At 37.8% G+C, this 20,472-nt stretch overlaps 5 protein-coding genes and 1 long non-coding RNA gene across 10 annotated transcripts; 2 read left to right on the top strand and 4 right to left on the bottom strand.

The window, feature by feature from the left end:
- Positions 1-165: 165 nt before the first annotated feature.
- LOC124351172 lies at positions 166-868 on the bottom strand. The gene is made up of 2 exons (XR_006921419.1): positions 531-868; positions 166-419 (listed from the first exon to the last, which is right to left on the bottom strand). It is a non-coding gene; the product is annotated as an uncharacterized LOC124351172 (long non-coding RNA).
- Positions 869-1,533: 665 nt separating this feature from the next.
- Positions 1,534-3,674, bottom strand: LOC124351086 (protein cereblon-like). 3 transcript variants are annotated; one of them, XM_046801849.1, is made up of 8 exons: positions 3,589-3,669; positions 3,457-3,526; positions 3,166-3,329; positions 2,871-3,070; positions 2,632-2,799; positions 2,107-2,548; positions 1,853-2,046; positions 1,534-1,775 (listed from the first exon to the last, which is right to left on the bottom strand). In XM_046801849.1, exons 2-8 carry the CDS (start codon positions 3,485-3,487, stop codon positions 1,607-1,609), a joined length of 1,368 nt encoding a protein of 455 aa, XP_046657805.1. In that variant the 5' UTR covers positions 3,488-3,526; positions 3,589-3,669; the 3' UTR covers positions 1,534-1,606. The 3 variants fall into 3 exon arrangements, with proteins under 3 accessions (XP_046657805.1, XP_046657806.1, XP_046657807.1); XM_046801850.1 differs by having other exon boundaries at positions 3,457-3,488; positions 3,589-3,647; XM_046801851.1 differs by lacking the exon at positions 3,457-3,526 and having other exon boundaries at positions 3,589-3,674.
- An 88-nt stretch (positions 3,675-3,762) lies between these two features.
- LOC124351087 lies at positions 3,763-5,466 on the top strand. The gene is made up of 3 exons (XM_046801852.1): positions 3,763-4,037; positions 4,130-4,427; positions 4,824-5,466. Exons 1-3 carry the CDS (start codon positions 3,903-3,905, stop codon positions 5,321-5,323), a joined length of 933 nt encoding a protein of 310 aa, XP_046657808.1. The 5' UTR covers positions 3,763-3,902; the 3' UTR covers positions 5,324-5,466.
- A 3-nt stretch (positions 5,467-5,469) lies between these two features.
- LOC124351084 (DNA mismatch repair protein Msh3-like) lies at positions 5,470-9,803 on the bottom strand. 3 transcript variants are annotated; one of them, XM_046801847.1, is made up of 16 exons: positions 9,698-9,797; positions 9,453-9,622; positions 8,578-9,373; positions 8,210-8,513; positions 8,092-8,137; positions 7,907-8,022; positions 7,679-7,841; positions 7,363-7,615; positions 7,246-7,289; positions 7,037-7,173; positions 6,751-6,978; positions 6,399-6,677; positions 6,140-6,326; positions 5,954-6,077; positions 5,727-5,898; positions 5,470-5,663 (listed from the first exon to the last, which is right to left on the bottom strand). In XM_046801847.1, the coding sequence occupies exons 2-16, from the start codon at positions 9,594-9,596 to the stop codon at positions 5,615-5,617; spliced, it is 3,042 nt and encodes a 1,013-aa protein (XP_046657803.1). In that variant the 5' UTR covers positions 9,597-9,622; positions 9,698-9,797; the 3' UTR covers positions 5,470-5,614. The 3 variants fall into 3 exon arrangements, with proteins under 3 accessions (XP_046657803.1, XP_046657802.1, XP_046657804.1); XM_046801846.1 differs by having other exon boundaries at positions 9,453-9,803; XM_046801848.1 differs by having other exon boundaries at positions 9,468-9,803.
- Positions 9,804-9,883: 80 nt separating this feature from the next.
- LOC124351014 (leucine-rich melanocyte differentiation-associated protein-like) lies at positions 9,884-11,173 on the top strand. Its single transcript, XM_046801764.1, has 6 exons — positions 9,884-9,994; positions 10,079-10,312; positions 10,379-10,518; positions 10,588-10,717; positions 10,801-10,879; positions 10,994-11,173. The coding sequence occupies exons 1-6, from the start codon at positions 9,959-9,961 to the stop codon at positions 11,071-11,073; spliced, it is 699 nt and encodes a 232-aa protein (XP_046657720.1). The 5' UTR covers positions 9,884-9,958; the 3' UTR covers positions 11,074-11,173.
- Positions 11,174-13,090: 1,917 nt separating this feature from the next.
- On the bottom strand, positions 13,091-19,631 carry LOC124348722 (opsin, ultraviolet-sensitive-like). Its single transcript, XM_046798997.1, has 4 exons — positions 19,555-19,631; positions 15,081-15,211; positions 14,363-14,863; positions 13,091-13,890 (listed from the first exon to the last, which is right to left on the bottom strand). The coding sequence occupies exons 1-4, from the start codon at positions 19,629-19,631 to the stop codon at positions 13,154-13,156; spliced, it is 1,446 nt and encodes a 481-aa protein (XP_046654953.1). The 3' UTR covers positions 13,091-13,153.
- Positions 19,632-20,472: the final 841 nt, after the last annotated feature.

Here is a 20,472-nt window from a genome sequence, read left to right as displayed (position 1 = left end):
TTTTAAGAATATAAAATAATTGACTCAATAATCAAGGATGAAAAACTCGATTTTTTTTTAATATTGAATTTTGATCAGGTAGGCCTATTTTATTTTTCTTCCACTGTCTGGCCTAAACCCTCGCCTAAACCTTATTAATTCTTTCTAAAACCATACAATAATAATTTAAAAGAATACAAAAAAATGTTTTGTTTGAATGAACAATCTGTATTTAGACACAGAATGTTGATTGAGGCTCACACATAATTAGCAACATGTGTATAAGAGTTTAAAATTATGGAACAATTCACTGTATCCAAATACGAAGTAACAAACATAGAATTGCTGGTTTGTGGGAGACAAGGGATTTTCAGCTGAATCAGCACTGCATCAGTCTTCATGTCGTTTTCCATTACTTCGATGGACTTGCTGAATTTAGTCTGTTGAAAACGATAATTTTTAAAACTGTTGTAAAAAAATGCCATAAATGAAATCAGAAACAGAGATTTGATACCAGGATAACACTTATTATTTAAATGAAAACAGCTTACCCGTAAAATAAGTGGAAAGTTTTTGATACTCTGATTGAATTCTTTAGAGAGAGAGAAAAAAAGAAAAATGCTATAGAATTTTCGTCTGCTCGAATTCTTTGTTGCCGTCGGTTGTTTGCAACTTCCGTTCCGTTAGTCCACCTTATCGCCTCTCTATGAGTTTACTGCTGACTTTAGTCTCACTCTCAACCCTGCGTTTTAGCTTGTGCCCCCAAAGGCAAATATGCCCCACTTTTCTTTTATGCAGCATTTTTTGTGAAACTTGGGCCTGTCAACCGCTGGCAGGCAGTGGTCAAATACAAATAACTGTAATTCGCGCGAACTCACTAAAATCGTAAAATGCACGTCCAAGTGCATTTACTTTTATGCGTAAAAATAACTAGCATCACTGGTATTGTGTGTTATTTGTGTAGCGCTCAGTATTTTTTGTTTTCGGTAAAAGTAAACAAATGCGCGTCAATTTTTGTTTTTATTATTTTTTGAGCGCAACGCTGGAGTGGAACGAAAATGCGCGTCGCGGCGCACGCGCTAAAGCTTTAAGCTTGAGTCTTATCTCTTATTACAATTTTTTGTAAGTAAAATATTACTGAAAAGCATTATTATAAGTATTTAGACCATTCACGTGATAAACTAATTGTGTAAATTTTTGCAACGCATAATAAGTTCATAACAATCCGCATTTTTTCTTCGACGCGCAATAAGAAATGCGCATAAGAAATGCGCATTTCCTTTGATACAAACATTTTGATCACTCCCACCTCTTTGTAGGAACAGGAATTCCGACATGGAAAATACATTGAATATTCACAATAGTCGAAATGAAAATGCACCTTAATATCACAAATCAAGTTGAATCGATTTTGCCAATTCGAGTTGAACTGAACTTTACAAAATCTAAAAATATCCCATTCTTTTCACAAATGGTTTCTAAATCTAATATGGTTGCTACGCGATGGTAGAAAAAGTAAACTTTAAGTTTTGTCTTTTTTAAGTTTGTTTTAAGTTAATGGTCCAATTGATTTATTTGTATTCTTGAATTTGTAGGGGGGCAACTGGGCAAGTGTACATTTTAGAATTCACATGACTGCGATGAACTCGCTCTCGTCGTTCACTTTGAGTCGTGGCTTGAGTGACTGTCGACTCAATCCCCAAAAGCTTGCTGGTTGCAAGTGCCGATCGTTTGCCGTAAACAGCCAACCAATGTGGCTGCGGCAGTAGGAGCAATTCACGATTGACCACGCATAGCTGTAAAAGAAATCAATATGGTTTTAAGTTAATCGAAGTTAACACGTTATAATAAAATGTATACGCCTCGAATTTACCCAGGGAACCAGCTGAATTCGGTGGAGGGTGGTGTAGTGACAGACAATCCATCCACACGATGAACTGTAATGGTCTCGTGGACGTGGCCGAACGGATTGACGTAGACACCTTGCGGACCTATTTTGGACATAGCGAAAACGTCTGTTTGGCGAGCAATCGCATAGTCGCACTCTCGACAACAGAGAGATTCGCACTGCAAGATACACAAGTCAAATCAAAACGTATTTCTTATTTCTTGGCTTCTCAATATTACTCTTTGGAGGATGGAGAGTTCAGCTCGTAATCTCTGGTTGGGGTTGTTAATGCTTAGTAGCTCAAGTCTTAGCTCATCATCGAGTGGTAAATTTTGTATAACCCAATAGGAAAGATCAACCGGATTTCGAGGGACAATCGATCTGGATCCGACGTCGGCAAAGGCCGACGAGCCGACGAAAATCGATGTGCTCAGTTCTAACATAACGCGTTGAGCTATAAATTGCAGGTCATACGAACGATGAATCCAAGAGGGCCAGACGGAGAAAGGAATTTTGTACTGTTTGTCGTAAATTCGTTTCTTCGATAACAGCGAAGCGACGGAAATGTCCGATGAAGTTGCTGTTGATAAACGATGTTTATCAAGGCTATAGGATCGGCACTGGTATAATGAGTCTGACACTTCTAATTCAGGTAAAATCTGAACTCGAGCAATAGTAATCCTGAAACAAGCAATAAATATCAACATTAAGACGACGGGGGCAAAAAATCAATACATTGACACAATTAACAGAATTTTGCGAACCCATCAATTTGTCTTCGAGCTTGGATGACTTTGATGCGTTGTCGAATTCTTGCCTTTATCCTGAAGCCGAAACCAGACTCTAACCCTTCTACTTCTTCTCCATATTCATATATTTCGGCTGTCGCTCCTATCTTGTACTTTGCGTTATTAATGTGTGGCTCAAAGGGCCTATAAAAGTACCAACACAAGAATTATCTATTTAATTTGAAAAATAATTTTTTAAAAAAGGGTATTCTAACCTAAAAGAAAGAATGCCAAATATGTGATTCCCTTCAATCACTCGCCTCATCATTGCCATTATGTGAGGATGAGAAATAGTTAAAGGAAGGGTTTGCCCAGGAACACAGATAAGTCCTTCTTGGACCACAACAGGCATCTCAATAATGCTGTCTTCATCTAAGAGAGTTCTTCCCCTTACTTCTTCCATGGCTCCTAGATACTAATAACAGTAACATGTATCAATAGACAGTATGTAAAGTTTGTTTTGATTACCACTGTGTCTCAATAGTCAATAATCAATCATTAATAACTTACAAGATGATCCCCCACTAGATCTTGATCTTGCGGATTATATTGCTCTGGTAGGCCTATTGGAATATCTTCGGGATTATTAATTTCCAATTCATCACCAGATAAATCAGTAGATTCATCTTCTTCATGATCTGACAGGTCATGATATGACGCACTACTATCTTCATCTGTATATTTGTGAAAATCAAAATTTAAAGGAATGTTGTTAAAAATAAAATTTACAAATTGTAAAGTGGTGGAATCTTATGATGTAATATAACATGACATATGTAATTTTAATAAACAATTTAGTACCATCAGTGTGTTCAACTTCATTATTTTCCATTCTTGTAAAATTTCGGAAAGACCACAAATTAGTCTAAAACTGGAAATTTAGGAAGTGCACTAAAGTAGTTTAAAGGTATAACTTCAAATTAAATCTATTACCAGTTAACATCTATGTACGTCGATCGAGATTCAAGCGAGATATTGCTACTCGCAAGTCTAAGTTTATGTTGTTTTTTCCTTTTACTTATTTATAAAATGCCCGCCATCTATTGGGTTTTTTTTCCGATTCATCATGTATTGTTGTCGTCTGCTGGCTGCTGCTGATTTGAAAAAACGAAAAACAACAATCTGAATCTTGCCTGTCTTGCCTTGATCCTTGAACCATAGTTACTCTGCTTCACAGTAGAAAACTAGAAACCGCTGATTCTAATTTTTTAAATTGTTATTTAAAGAGAAATACAACAGAGTAGCAAATGTTTAACAATAGCCTTTCCAAGAAAACATCGAAGAAGTCAGCCGTAGTGGTAGAGGATCTCAGTCGTGAAATTTACTCACTCGACAACAATTCAATGCAAGAAAACATTCCATTTGGAGCAAAATTTCAGTTGGTATAACATCTCACAAATTCGAAAGTCTATTATGTGTTTTATTCAACTGTCCATCTAACTGATTGTTTTTATTGTTGTTATTACTTTTTTAGCAATCATTTTTGCATGCTGCCGGGTTTAACAAGTTACAGTTATCTTACCAAGATAAATGGTTAGGCCAAATATCAATAAACTCTTCTCTAAATGCATTCAGCATTGGACTTGCAAAATTTAACAACAAGATTGATCAACTTTCAAACAAGGAACTGATCTTTATGTTTAACATAGCACTTGAAAAAAGGATTGATAATCCAAACAATACTCAACTTTTCAACCAGCTTCTACAAAAAATCATGCCTCTCGAAGATTCTTACAGTTCATTAAGGAAACTCTTTCTAAAATCTGAACTCGGTAACAATAACACTCCTACTTATAGTAAAAATGGTTAAATTGCTTGCTATAACACATATGGAAATTTAAAATGTCATATGCTAGTTTGACCAAAGAAGCAGTCACTGACAGAATAAGTTTCTTGGTCTGTACCAGTTCTTAGCACATCCCTTTGTTAACTACTTTATTAGGACATTTCTGGACACAATCATCCTTACGTACATTTTTTTTTTAAATTTTAATTGTAACTAAATATGGCTAAGGTTGATACTACTCTGAGTACTCTTTGCTATGAGCATACGTTTAGGTGAATTTAAGATATGATACCCTCAAACAAAATTTTCAAAAATCACAAGAAACCCCTGTTGTGATTATTATTGTTTGATGTGATCACTGTACATTTTTTCTATTATACAGGATATATTGATCTTGAACCCACAACCATCGAAACCATGTTCAAGTTCCACCCTAAGCTACTGGACACCTGTTGCGAAGTATTAAATAGAAAGTCGGAGAAAGATCTTCATGTCTCATGGATAATCAAGGTCTGTTCTGGGAGTCCTCAGCTTTATGGAAAGTTGTGTGAAAACTTGATAAAACAGTATCCAGCTTTTCTACCCAAATTTGTAGAATCCGTTTGTCGATGTGATAACATTTTGCCTTATCCTAGTCATGAACAAGCATGCGCATTGCTCTGTGTAATGACTCCAATAATGATTGCGACAGCTCTAAAAGATTCACATTATTCTAAATTAATTAACGAGTTACTTCAGCTCTGGCTTACTCACCGTAAATCTGTTGTTAAAATGATTAACCATTTCCCGTGTATAACAGAGTGCTTGACAGAGAGTTGCGACAGTAATGTCAGTGCTAAAAGATTGTGTGTTCATTTAATGTCTACTTGTTCTTCTCAATGAACAGATTTAAATAAAGAAAACTAATCGTTTGCGTTGTTATAAAAATACGCGTGCTTCTACTTATTAACATGGAAATAATAAGTACCGCACCTCACCGTCCAGCAATGTTTACAGTGTTACACGCCAGAAGAGCTGCTGCTCACATGTGGTCGCATGTGGTGAGTAATCTTGGTATAATCAGTTTTGGAATATTTTCATACACTTTGCATATCAAATTTAAAGAAAATCTGCCAACTGCAACAAATGAGAAAAAGAAAAAATATAAAATAAATATGTAGGGTACCAAGAAGATTATTCATGATTTTTGTAAAATATGCGTTTGAATTCCGCAATTTTGGTTCTATAATTCAGAGAGAAGAACAAAATAATAATAAAAAGTCTTAAGTTGTTTATCTCATAATACCGCTGTGATTCCGCTACAGTAAAGAATGATTCCGACTTCAATTTGGCCCTATCAGTAATGGACGACGGAATTCCGGCAAGACGGGCAACATTTAATGCAAAACTTTTAGGGCTATTTCTGGGAGTGAGTGTATATAGGAAAACCAAGGCCTCCTCATCGCATTTAGCTTGCACTAAAGAAATAATTACTTAAATGGTTATAAAATAATAATGAATATTTTACTTTACCATTGTCGGCTTTCTCTGACTCTAAAATATAACCCATGTGATAATTAGCCACGTGACCTGGGAATTCGTCCTCCAATTGCACAATTACTGGGTAGTGCGTTACAAAGAGCGTGATACATTTCGTCTGTTTGAAAACGTAGAAATGAGTGAACGTAAGTCAGTCATACAAAAAAAAGGAACAGATACCTGTTTCACAAGGTATTTAAGAGCTGCATACGCAATAGCACTACCGTCATGTGTTCCTGTTCCTCGACCGAGCTCATCGATAATCACCAAAGAGCGAGAAGTACAACTCTTCAGAATGGCGGACGTTTCCATCATTTCTATAAAAAAGGTACTTCTTCCTGCATATATTTCGTCATGCAGTCCCATTCTAACATTGGAAAAAAAAATGTATTTTGAACAAAAGGACTAGCTAAAATATCAAATAAAAATGACACATTACCTGATAAAAATGGATTTGAAGACACTAAGAGTTGTCTCTACTGCTGGAACGAAAGAACCAATTTGAGCCAGGACGACTAGAATTCCTACTTGTGAAAGCAGGCAGGATTTTCCGCCCATATTAGGTCCTGTGATAATCATACAACGGACGCCATCGGTATTCAATTTTGTGTCATTTGGGATATATTCAGCGCTGGAAGTTTGCTGGAGTATACGACTTAAAACAGGATGGCGTCCTTGTGAGATATTCAATACTCCAGCTTCATCTACGAACGTTGGTCTAAAGCAAATGATGAAATAATAAAATTTTTAAATATTCAGGAGTAGGCTACACATATGAAAGAATATCCTACCTAACGTAATTTTCGGATTTTGCCACGTCGGAAAGAGCAATAAGACAATCTAATGTAGCAATTGCATTATTAGCTCTCCTAAAAGTGAAATACGATGTCGTGGACACTTGACGTTGAAATTGTAACCAAGCCTCGTCTGCAGAAATTTTTAACAATTCTCTCAGGCAACACAATTCCCCGAAAAGTTGCTGGACTTCAGGGCTTCGATAGCGACAACATTGCTTCGTCCTACAGTGATTAACATTCTGAATTGGTGAAAGTATTCATCGCAAGGAAAATTACTTACGCGCTAATTTTGATCCACGATGAGGGGACCGCACGAATCAAAGCGTTTTTAACCTCAATTAGATATTCGTCGCCAGATACGGTTACGTAATTCAATGCTAGCAAGCCAATGCTTTTACAAATGGAGGGTTTCAGTGCCTAAAATAAAAATGAAGTAAACATTTTAACACAAGGGTTGCGGGACTCCATATTTCGAACTAAACTATTTACTTGAATTTTGCTTTCTGTTTGCTGAATCTTTTCAAACAACATTTCTGTTAATTTACAATTTAATTCGATTAAAATAAATACTTAAACATAAGATATGAAATATTAATAAGCTGTTACTCATTTCTGGATAATCCTCGAGACGATTAAATAATTTCGTTTTTTCACCAGAGGAAATAGCAACGTCACTCAATTGTTCAGCATAGAAAGGCGCCATTTTCAAAGAATCTACAGCCGAATTGATCAAAAGTGCAACAGATAACGGTAAGACATTTTTGTAGTGAGATTGAAGTTCAACACATAAAATTGTGAGTTGTTCCCAAGACTTGCACAGTCCATGAAACTCCTTTGGCCTTGATCTGGAGTGAAGAACCTACATTCAAAGTAACATTAATTAAACAAGTAAACTTGAATGACATCAATAATAAGAATATACCGCAGTTAATTGTTTTTCTAAATCTGGAAGAGATTTAAGAAACTTTTTAAATGGTGCTAGTTCAGGATCTTCGAAGTGGTCAACGAAAAATCCTACGGCTTCGAGTCTTGATTCGATTAAATCACGGCAAGCCAACGGACGTAAAAGCCATGAACGCAAAAGCCTGAAAATGTAACAAATTAATTTACAACAATTCCGTGTTACCAAATATTATTTCGTTGAACGTACCTAGCGCCAGGTTTCGTCCTCGTTTGATTGAGAACATGATAAACTGAACCTATAAGCTGTGGACCAGTTTCATTGGTTAAGGGTACCAAATTTAAATTCCGCACGCAGTTTCCATCCTGATTAAATACAGATATTTCATTTCAGAATGTTAGTTTAGCAATTCAAATTAAACAAATTTGGCATACCATTTGTAAAACGTTGTCATCGAAAGCTTCGTAGGGTTTCACATCGCTATTAAAATAAAAACGAAATCATTAAAAGGTGTTACAACACTGAATTGTCTACATTTTAGAAATTCCTTACTTAATCATTTTAACCATTTGCTCCAATTTAAATTGTTTTAAGTGTTCGTGAGCCATAGCAATACAACAGTGAATTACGGGTGGGATATCTTTCAATTTGTCCATCATATCAGCATCATCACCATAAACTTTCGAAAGCATTTCCGAGGCAATGGCCCAATGGAAATGTGAGGTAAATTCCGTTCGAATGCAATCTCCGTTAGACAGTTTATACAGAGCAAATTGCTTGACAAGATCAAGTGTTCGATTAGTGATTCCTTGATCGGGCAATACTATCTCTGCCGGCTGCAGGTGTGTCAATAAACCTAATTAAAAAATTTATATTAGAACATGGAACGTGCGCATTAGTACAAGATTCTAATAAATTACTGTCCAAGCGACTTCGAGCGCAATCATCTTGAAAATGGTCAAAAATACATTTTGCGTCTTGAGTGAAAAATGCCAAAATTCCAATTTGGGCTGTTGACCCATCGGTCTTGGCGTAGGCTTCTGCGACGAAAATGATACACAGCGGAATGTCTACACATTGGACGTCGATGACGCCGTCGCAATCATCGTCAACAATTAACGTTGCTTTAGTGTAAACAATCTCTAGTTCCCTTTTGAAAGGGGCATGCTTAGAGGCTCCTACCGCTTTCAGAGCAGTCGTTTCTTTCTGGCGAACGATTCCAACTTTGCATCCATGTGTAACTAGTTTCTTGACGTGAACCATCAAACGATGAAGAGGAAAACTACAGCTAAAAAAATTGTTTTTCTTGTAAGTAGCCATGTTCAATATAGTTCCAGCTTTGTCTGCATCTTCTCCAAATATTTGGAATTTATAGCCACACTCAACCACAAGGAGAAGTTCAGGATATTTCTCCTTCAGTGCAACTATTTGTTGTTCCAGAGGGGTCAATTTCAAATTTAATTCTTTGTGATCTAATAGGCTGCTACTGATGGTTTTTGGTAAGTCTCCATGGACTTTGGATGGTGAAAAATTAACTTCTGATGAACACATTGCTGCTGTGTCCATGTTTTCTTGAGTTTCTTCATTCAAATTATTGTCATCAGAATGAACAAATTTTGTAAGCTTCAATATGCCACTCGATGGTACTCTTTCATTGTTTTTTTCAGCAATAGGCGATTCATTCTGCAAAACATCAATTCCAAAAGGAATACCAACCTATAGACAAAAATAAAGAATATACATGTGCACACACTAATAATTAAATCTAGCAGCATTGTTTATAAATATCAAATACCTTAAAGGATTTTACGGATTTAATAGTACTAGTTTCCACGATTGCATCATTTTGAATGCTGGGATTGGCATGAAAAAACTTCGAAATCTTTAGTTGATTATTGCTGGTACTTTTCTTTGGCTCCACAGACCGTCGTCTCTTCATTTTCAGTCTAATTTATTTTGAATTCACTATTGAATAAAACAATAGCAAACAGGATAACCAGAGCAATAGAAATAACGAAAATGGTGAGAAAACAATTTTACGTCACACGTGATCGTCGTTTTAACGAGGAAGCAAGAATCTAAGCGAAAACGAGATCCAAATTGAATCACTTTTCAAAACAAATATGTCCGGACTTCGAACTTGTCCCGTTGTCCGGGCTGTGTAGTGTGTTGGCAGGTCACCAGATGGGCAAAGCCTATCCGCCTAGGGCATTTCCTTTAAAGCTAGGTCATATCAGTTGTACGCGTATCACGTAAATCATTCAGTCCAAGGTCAGCCTCTCTCTAAAGCAGAACACGACAATGGAAGGTGTATTTTATACGATGACTGAAGTTGAGGTACAAGTTGCTGACATTTGACATTTGCATTACAAATTATTAACGTTAGTTTACTTTGAATAACTGTTTTTGTTATATTTTAAGCTGAGATGTTCTGGTCAAAATTTAAGAAAATTGCCTCAACCAACAGACCTAGGATCAGATACTGGTCAAATAATAAAGTATATGGATTTAAGCTATAACAAGATATCGACATTAGATGGAATAGAATCATATTCTTCCTTAGAAACGTTGATCCTTGATTGCAATCGTATTGGTGATGACGTTGAATTTCCATGTTGTCAATCTCTGACTACAATCTCGTTAAATAAAAATCAAGTATATTCTATTTTATATTATTTTGTGAGTCTTGAAATGTATAAAATCAAATGAGTGCATAAGTAGATTGCTGACTTGGATCATTTGCTACTAAACCTAAAGAGAATGGCACCAAAACTTCGTTTCCTTAGTCTTCTTGGGAATTGTGCTTGCCCACATCAATTGATGGGTTTAAACTATGATGATAGTGACTATCATCGCTACAGGTACTATTTTTGAATCTAGTTGTTGTTACTAATTTTTCTTGATTTTTGAAAACATTTTTGTTTGTATAGATGCTATGTCATTTACTGCTTGCCGACTTTAAAATTTTTAGACTCCACTCCTGTTACTAGGGGTGAAAGAGAAGAAGCAGCATTGAGGGGGAAATTTTTCCAAGTTGTGAAACCAATCACACTTAAAATAGTAAGGCCTTCTTTAAATCAGTTATTTGTTTGTATTGTTTTGAAATTTGAATGATTTATGTTGTAAATTTGTTATGTTCACAGCAAACAAAGTCTATGAGGCAAGATCGAAAAGACTTAATCCCATTGCCCCCTGCAAAGTTAAATTTAGCTTTACATAAAGGTAACATATAATGATATTTTTTAATTTAAATATATTTTTTTAAAGCAGATGCTTTCCGAAAACGAAGTATAATTCATTCCATATTGTATGTGTGCGGCGAAAATAAACGCTTAGGTATTTATGGAGCTTGCAGGTACCGTTACACTGGGAAAAATTCTGAAGGAAATCGTTTTATCCGTAACCATGACCTCTAAAAATCACTTGATAATCTATTACAATAGATATGTTTTGTTTTCCACTTTTTTAACCAAAAATATTTTTCAGACCTTAACGACAATACACGACTCCCTCGTATTTTGACCCATCCTTTTGTTTTCGTAGAGCAATCGCTCTTAGATTTCCTTTTTACACAACGCAAGATTTCTTTTTTTTACACAACTACGCAGAAGTCCCTATCAAAGTGTCCTATTTTATAACTTCTTTCGACGTTAGACAGACAGCAATATTCTTTTCTTTTTTCTTTTAGATAAAGTGGCGTCTAAAGTTTCAGTGCATTTTAAGCTTACTTTTTACATTAAAACGTTGGTGTTGCAAAGTTAATTACTCTCGATTGGGACGAAAGTTAAAGTTTAAATATTTATTTTATTGCATTTTTTTTTTGTTTTTTTGTTTGTTTTTTTTGCTTTGGATTTGCGTATTTCACATTGAGGTAGGGATCATCATGTTTTTGTCTTCGAAGTAATCGTAATAGTTCTCAACCCATCAGCTCCTTACTGTACGTACATTCGAAGCTTGGAATTAATTTAACTTTATTTGTTTTTGTTTATAGTTCTTGTCTTCTCTCAGTTTGAAGCTTGCTCGAAAGAGTTGAGTTTCGTGTTATTAGTTAACATATTTGTAGATATAATATTTGAAGTGGCGTTTAATTTATATCAAACTATTTAAAAACATCTGAAAAACATTATATAACACCTTCAGCAGTCTCGTCATCACGATGCCTGGTGTTTTATTCGTGACTGTTAACATAACAATGACAGAATAATTCACATTAATTAGTATTAACGTAATTACAGATACGTAATTATAACACATAACAATAATTATTAATATTTCAACACCATTTTTTCTTTCGTGATGACAGACCACAAGTAGTTTTATTCCCCAGGGCGCATGTCGGGCGCATGCGTCTTAAAATTTAGTTTACAACAAATTATGTACTTTTTGCACGCAGGAATCGTAACGGAAAGTATTAACAAATTGTGACAAATACCTTAGCAAAAATGAGATTAGACTTTGATAAGAAGAATCTTGGCCTTCGAGAAATTAGATTTTTGAGCCACAGGCAAGGATGGTGGCATGGTGCAAGAAAAAGATGATGATGATGTGGCCTAATATGAGGCCTCTGAACTGTTGCGGACCTGAAAAGCATTTTTTAAAAATCTGTTTGTTTTAACTGGTCATATACTAGGCTATTCCATCAATCTAATTCAATTTACTATAGCCTAAATTATTCAATTACAGATTGCCAATAATATGGTTTGAATGAGTACTTAGAAGAGTGAGTCATTTCTCATTTGTATTCAAATGTTCGATTGCGGTTTGACAATCGGATAACGATCGAAACTTCTAGATAACCTTAATTGCTGTAAAGAGTGAAAAGTTCTTAGTTTCATACGGTTTCATAAAACGAAATTGGGAATTAGTGGATTTAGAACGAGTGTGCTACATGTAGGGACGAGGAACAGTTGAATGACTAAAGTGCTTCGAGGAATTGTGCGCTGCGTGGACAGTTAATAATGTACGGGGGGCGGGGCAAGAGGGCATCTACGGCGGTCTTGTTGTAATCGATATGGACAAGAGTTTTAATATGTAATGAAATGAAATCAAAGTAGAAGGATGATGACGAGTAATATTTTTGAGATAACTGACCACCACACCTGTTCCTGGTTTTCTATCGTTTCCAAGTAGGCCTACGAGCGGTCAAAGCAAGCGGCTAAACTGCGTTTGCTGCTTTTGATACATATTTATTTATTTCTACTTGTTCAAAGTACACAAGATTAACCCGTAGTTGATGCAAGTTGCAAACAAAAGAAGCCAATTATAGTTTGTAGTAAAGAATAAATGAAAAAGAAATATGTCCATCCAAAAATATTAGCAGTTTAAATAATTTAATGTATTCCAACCTGTCGCTTATTGCAAACGTTGCAAACAAAAGTATACACAATAGACACAGAACATCTAAAGTGATTACTTGCATACTACGCACTCAGTATAAATAGACTACAAGTAAATAGAATATGATCCTAGATTAAAGGACGTCGACAATAAAGCTCATTAAAGTTGCGTAGACATTAAACATGGAGTTTTAACATTTGGTTTAATTGGTGAGTGAATCTGAGCCAAAGCTGTTGAAATTTGGGACTTGCAACTCATTTCCGTACTATCTGACGGGAGACGGCGGAATTTCCCCGAATGGCAATCTTGGTTACAATTCATCATGCAAGTGATAATGTCTGCTGAAACTAATCGTTCCGCGTTAACCGAATGGCTTTCACGGTTGGACAGCTCGCTGATGTTCCGTCGCTTTTCTTCATTTCCACAAGTGCTGCAGCCTCCTCCTCCAATCGCGCCAGACAGGGCGCCTTGTTGGCTCTTGTATACTCGGCGGGAGGAAACCAAAGAAACAGCTACGCGTCCGTGTTGGGCATTGCTCTGATGGATCAGCTGCTGTCGAGTGCTCCGCGCCGAGCCACTCATCTTCCATTCAGGAATGTCTGAATTGAAAGATGCATCACGACGCCCGGCAGATTGGATAAAACATTTGTACAACCGGAAGATAATTTCTTGGCGAATTTTGGGATGATTGAGGGAATATATGAATGGGTCAACGCACGCGGCAGTCTTGGCGAACAAGGCTGGTAGCATCGAACTGAGTGGAGTCAAAAGGTCGGTGTGACCCGAAATGCCCAGCAGAGAAATCAGGGAATATGGAGTCCACGCTATTATCCAACTCAGAACCAATCCAGCAACAATTTTTGCGATTGCTATTTCAACGTTGGGCTGGTTGATACCTGTTTAAGGGATCAATGCAAAAATAATCATTTGACAATGACCCATTCTAATTCAAAATCCGATTACAGGTACATCAGCAATAAAAACTAATATCCTACATAGAATGTTTTTCCTTTGATGTACTCGTATTATCCGCATTATTTAGAGCTTGATTTGTATTCCCTTTGTGATCACGACAATCTAAGCTACTTAACTTAGTTGCTCGATTTTAAAAACACTCAAAGAAGCGTAAAGAAGTACTTTCAAATCGTAAATTCGTAATCGAGATGGAGCACCATTCACAACTTTCTAAAGGACCTTCTTGCTAAAATGCTTAATTGTTGAGCTACTTCCCACTTTGACAAGTACAGCAGAAGCTGTCAGATCCTAAATTTGCTCACCAAGTGGAGGTCATTAAATCTTGCCTGAGGACTTATTACCCGCGCTTACCCGTTACAAAATCAAAGTCAATCGACTATAATTACTGAATACCTCGAAGTTGATTATTGATTTTCTTGCTCCGTGTGGTGCTGTTTGTAGTGATGGAAGGGGGTGATGGTATACATTGATGAAGATGCTTATTATCGATGGGTTGGGTCGGTACTCGGGTGACATTTTGTCGGACGCGATAGACTGCTCGAACGATTGCCGCATAGCAGAACGTGATTATTGTCAATGGGCAGACCCAGGCAGCGACGAAGAAAATAAAAATAAAGACGCGAGTCCCAGTATCCTCCGAGAGGTAGTCAAAGCTACAACTCGTGAGGTAGCCTTCTGGCACGTACTTGCCGGCACCCAGAAACGGCAGCGAAGCAAAGGTGGCCGAATAAAGCCATGTAATTGCGATGGTAGCGTATGCCCACGTACGAGTCGGCTTTTTGGCTAGGTCTAACGGACGGCTAATGACAAGGTAGCGATCGATTGCTATGGCTGCCAACGTTAAAATCGTAGAAGTCCCAGAAAAGCCGCTTAGAAATCCATACACTTTGCAACCTGGTATAAATAATTCATCGTGTACGTATTAAAAGATATATAGTGGTCTGCATAAAACATCAGTCACTTGTGAAACTGATAAACAACTGGAGGGTGGCTTTAGCCTATAATAACTGGTGCGAACAATTCTAAATAGCATTGAAGATGAAATCCAAAATGTTATAAACGTGATAAAAAAAAAATAATAAATCTAAAAATGAAATGTTTTCAATCATACCGAGGCCACCGATGGCTGGTCCTTGAAGAAAACTGTTGTACAAGAAGATCGGAATCATTGATATGATCAACAGGTCGCTGATCGCTAGGTTTACTAGGAGAATGTTGGCTGGAGTGAGCAACTTTTTCGAACTGCGCAAGAACGATGAAAAAGTTTTTAAGTGAAGTAAAGTATTTAATGTAAAGTAAGATTAAAGTAATACAATTATACATAAATATAAGTTGACTAAATTACCGTATGCCGTCTGCGAGGTAAAGCGAAAACCCAGACTGCCTCACGTACTAAAAGCACGCTAAAAGTAACTTCTGCTAAGGAAATTTTTCCTTAAAGAAATGCGGCAAATGTCACGTAATAAGCTAAAGCCAATGCCAGAAAGATAATACAACAATACAATACAACATTACTATAGGCCCTATATGTATAATAAGGCAAGAATGTACGTATATGTGATATACACTCGCAATCATTCCGCTTCCTCGTCAGAGCTCGCCGTTATTCGGTTTCGTATCGACCGGGAAGATATTATAAACGTTATTACACGAAAATGGGAAGATTGTGCTCATTTAATTTAACAAAAAGGTTCATTCATTAATTTGAGTTCGACTTAATGATGCGGATATGTATATGGTCTTTTAGTAGTTTTAGTTAAGCCCTAGCTAACTTGTCAGGGCAAATGGAGTCATGGTATTATTTGGGCCAATTTGCCCTATAAGAAACAAGTTAGGGCCTTGCATTCTCTGCGGCCTACCGGCCGTGTTATTCAGTCACATCGTCTTGATGTAGGTTCAAACACAATTAATCAATAAATATTTTTGGAAGACAAATCTGTGGCCATACAGCCCTATAATACTCATAGTTATATGCATTAATATGAATAGAATTAGTATTAGTCTGTGATTCTGTGATCAGGGCAATTCTATGTGATTTTAACATTTTCTATTCAAATCTTTTTCTTGATCGAATCAATAAGTCCTAAACATTTGAGGATGGGAAGGATTCGTTTTTAATCTCCAATACTATAGTCTCAGCCCCCAACCCCCGACTTATTAGGAGCATCAATTACATCTATATGTAATCAATCATACATCATGAGAAATGCTACATCTTACATGCTATCGCTGTCCAATCAGATTTAGGTTTCTCATTACTTTTTGTAATATCCTCAATATCGATACCGATTTATACCGTTGATACCCGTGCAAATATACAAGATTATGAGGAACTGAGAGGAATGTAGGCTAGTGAAAAGTATCCACGTATCTATCTAAAGTAACCATCGACTTAAAAAAAAAATTATTATTTTGCCATTTATTTATAAGAAATAGCATACACTGAGCATATACGGAAAAAATCGTGGTCATGAAAGCAATGCTATGTAAATTTAAGAAATAGTCTATCGATCTTTTTTTTCCCGCTTTTTTAAACCACGTGCTGGTGGTGTTATTCGACGATCACGAATAAATGATTCAACAGATTCATAGATGAAAAACTTTGCCATATCCCAAAATCTCTTTCTTCCCTTGGACGGAAGAGGGAGAAAGAGAAAGGGTAAATATTTTTTGATATGGCAACACTGGTGATGGGGAATCGAGGGGAAGAAAACGGAAAACTTATAATTCGTGTTTTCATTTTTGATTGCATTACTATAAATGAAACTTAAAAAATGTGATCTTATGACCACAGATAGAGCTAATGCAGCTCTTTTTTTAAAGAAATTTCCCACCCTATAATATTACGTAGTTACTGAATAACAGGCCTCCAAAGTAAGCCCATTCCCTACTGGGCCTCTCGGCCGTACGGATACTTACGCAACGCGATAAAAACCACCTATCGCGTTGTTGAAAAATTCCCCAAAAAAATCACATGATACCCCGCCTTAATGTTAACCTTTGAAAATTTTTTTATTGAATTCCACCGAGAATTCTATTTTTGGGAGCGTTTTGAAAAACGCGTTTTCCCTACTGATCCTCTCAGCCGTACGGATACTTTCGGTACCCACTGTATGTCATCTACTGTTTGAGCTAGTTTCAAGTAACAACTGACAAATTTCAATTTTTGGTGAGTTTTTTAAGTACCAAAACATATGGCGGAAGCGCCAATGCTTCCAAACTTTAAATCTATGGATTTGCGGGTAAAGAAACTATTCACAAAAATGTCAAAAAAATCATGGTGAAAACCTCTCATTCCCTTTACAAGAGGATTGTTTTAGTTTTTCTTTGCGGTAACTCAAACGTGAGTAAACGCGAAAAAAAGGAGAACACTTTGGCCCGTAAGCCGCCGTGTTAACACTGAGTCCACCAATCAAAGAGGCCAAAATTGGGGGTTTTGGGGGTTTACAATTTTTGGAAAAGGGTGACAAAGGCATCGCAGCCAGTCCCCGTATAAACCATTTTGTGCAAAATTTTACGGAAAACCAAATGGTGAAATCCGCAATGTTCTAGCTAGTATAGTTTTTAAGTTATTTAATAAAAACTAAGGGACCCCCCCAGAAATTGTAGTGTTTTTTCCGATTTTTGACATCAGTTTTCGGGCAAACCAGACCTTTAAAAAAAAATATAATTATTCAGAATGAAAGATATTGCCTCCTTCCAGAGGCATCTTGCCCCGTTTTTATTTTAAACGGTTATTAGCAGAGATATTGGCAATTGAAAATCTTGAGAATTTTTCGTCATTTTCTAAAGATTTTCGCCATTGACAGACGTCATTTCGCCACGCCATCTAGCGGCCGATTTTTAAAAAAGCAAGGGAGATCTATTCTTCTGGCCATTAATTTTTGAATGATTGAATGATTTTGAAAGGAATGGAATCGATGTAAAACTGCTGGGCCTGGTTGGCTATCGATAATTGTAGCTCGAAAAAAAAAATTAATGGCCAGAAGAATAGTAGATCTCCCTTGCTTTTTTGAAAATCAGGAGGAGAGATGACGTGATCCGTGCTGGAGAAAAGAATAGCTGAGATCGTATCAAGTGTTTTCTCTGTTTAACAGAGAAAAAGACGCGCGGGGTGGAAATGGGGGGGGGGGAGGTTGAGAAAGGTACTAAAACGGGCAACAAAATAAAATCTGTTTTCAATTTACAATTGAATACATTAAATATGTCGCGAAAAATCTAAAAATGAAGACTGTTGTTGACTTTGTAAAGTTCTTCATTTCAGAGTTTTCCGCGTCTTTCTAGCTTAATCCGTTCCATAGTTATCCCCCTTTAAAGTGTAACGAGTGAACTCTCGTTAAATACAAACTTAGAGTCGTCGGTACGAGATGATCTGTGTATTACAGCAGAGAAAGAGAAGAGTTGTTCTCTTGCTTACTGTTTCTACATCAAAGCCACCGCATATGAGGACGACATTTCATTCGTCGGCTCCTGCCCTGAAGACCTCCAACCTACTCTTGACGTCATGCTGGTGGTCACGGCTGCTCTCGGTCTCCATTTTAACGCGGGCAAGTGCTCCTCTCTCATGATTTCCAAGGAAATGGCAAACCCCGCGGCCAGCCTGCACATCCGTGGAGTTGTGGTTCGGTCTCTGGATGAGGGGGAGAACGAAGACTATCTCGGAGTTCCCATTGGCAATTGCCCACATTCTGCCCAGCTTCTTTCCCTCCTGGCAAGCTCACCTTGGTTGCCGACTCCGATCTGCCCTCTGTCAAAAATTGGAGGTTTTCTGTGCCCACCTGCTGCCCTTATTGTCTCACCATCTCGCTACCAGCCGCGTCCAGCGAGGATTCCTTGACGAAATCGACTAGTGATGCGTTGAATTTTTCCGCCATATAGCCAACGTACCTTACACGGCTCACTCGGCATTTCTCTTCGCTGACAGGTGGGTGGGTGGACTTGGGGCTTCCCAGCTCAAGATGGATGCGGACGTTGGATTATCGCCCGTGCCACCCAGCTACTAGACAGTCAGGACCCGGTCGTCCGCCTTTTTGCCCACTCTCAATTGGAGCAACATATCTCGAAAGGCCTTGGGAGCTCATGTGTGGAACCTCTACCCTTATCTGACTTCTTATATGCCTCTACGCGTGGGGGTCTTTACGACACCCGATTCTACAAGTGCGGCCCTAACACCAAGTCAAGGGCTAGGAGAGTTGCCCGAAGCCTGAATGTCAGGATTGACGTATCTGGCCTCGAATCGTCTGCACAAGTGGTTGCTGACGAAATCTCTTGTTCCTCAGCCAAAGCAGCCCGGGGCCTCCACTCGGCCATTCAGTCTCTTCGGACTGCCTCACTTGCCAGTGCACCGCACCAAGGAAGAGTCGTCCAAGGAATCCTGCTGAACTCGTTCAATGATATGGTGAGACTTAAATCCAGACAAACTTCTCTCTCCTCCGATGAGTGGAAACTCATTCACCAGAGCCGACTTGGTATCCTTCCTCTTCTGGGTGCCCCTGATATTGCTCCCAGTGACCAAAGATGCCATCGATGCAAAGAGGACGTCGAGAAAACTGCTCACGTCACCAGCTACTGTCGCGTCAACCTACCATCCATCGGCCGCTATCATGAAGAAGTATTGGAAGAAATTGTGGGCACCATCCGGAAGGCTGGCCACGTAATCCATGTCAATCAGGTAATCCGTGACTCATTTCTCCGTCCATCATCTCCTCCACCACGCCACCTACCATAATCGACCTAACCATACCCTTTGACAAATCCCTCGCAGCTGGCTACAGCCGTAAGGTGAAAAAATATGGTCAGTTGGGTCCAACTCTTCCATTCGTGATAGGGGCTCTTGGCTCGTGGCTCCCGTCCAACAACTCCATCGCTGCTGCCCTGGCAATCCGTCCTGGTGCCAGGACTGCCCTACGACGCAAGTGTCGGCTCATGGCTATCCGTGGGTCCGTACGAATTATCTCTAATCACATTCGCCAAATAGAAAGACCTTCCCCTATTGACTTCACACCATAACCTAAGCCATAAAAATCTTTCTTCCTGTCCCTTCATCACCTTGCCATGAATCTCTCTTCCTCTTCTCATGCCCGCAATAAGTCTCTGTTATCTTGTCTAAAAAAATGTACCAAATTGTGTGTCTTCACTCTCTTTTGTTTTAGTCAGATATCACGTTGTCACTAAATGGCGAAATAAAGATTCTGTGCATCAGGAACAAACTCGATTTTGGATGATTCCAATATTTTCTTTCGACACATCAAAATAAAAGAAAATCGTACTGGAAACATTTCCTTTTACATATAAAGGACATTATCGTTGTGCACAACGATTCATTCATGAATGAGTGTGGAATAACCTATTCTACAGCAATTACACAAATTCACTCTTAATATGAGTTTGAACTATCAGTTAGAATTTTTCTTCTGAAACCAAGAAACCCATAATAATTATAAAAACAATTCATAATTCTTTCAGGTCCCAACGAGACTTAAACGGGCGGGTAGGCGCTTTGC

This window comes from Daphnia pulicaria, chromosome 7 (assembly GCF_021234035.1).
Source record: "Daphnia pulicaria isolate SC F1-1A chromosome 7, SC_F0-13Bv2, whole genome shotgun sequence".
NCBI lineage: Eukaryota > Metazoa > Arthropoda > Branchiopoda > Diplostraca > Daphniidae > Daphnia > Daphnia pulicaria.
The sequence above is the reverse complement of the archived record's forward strand: the minus strand, read 5'-3'. Positions and strand labels throughout refer to the sequence as shown.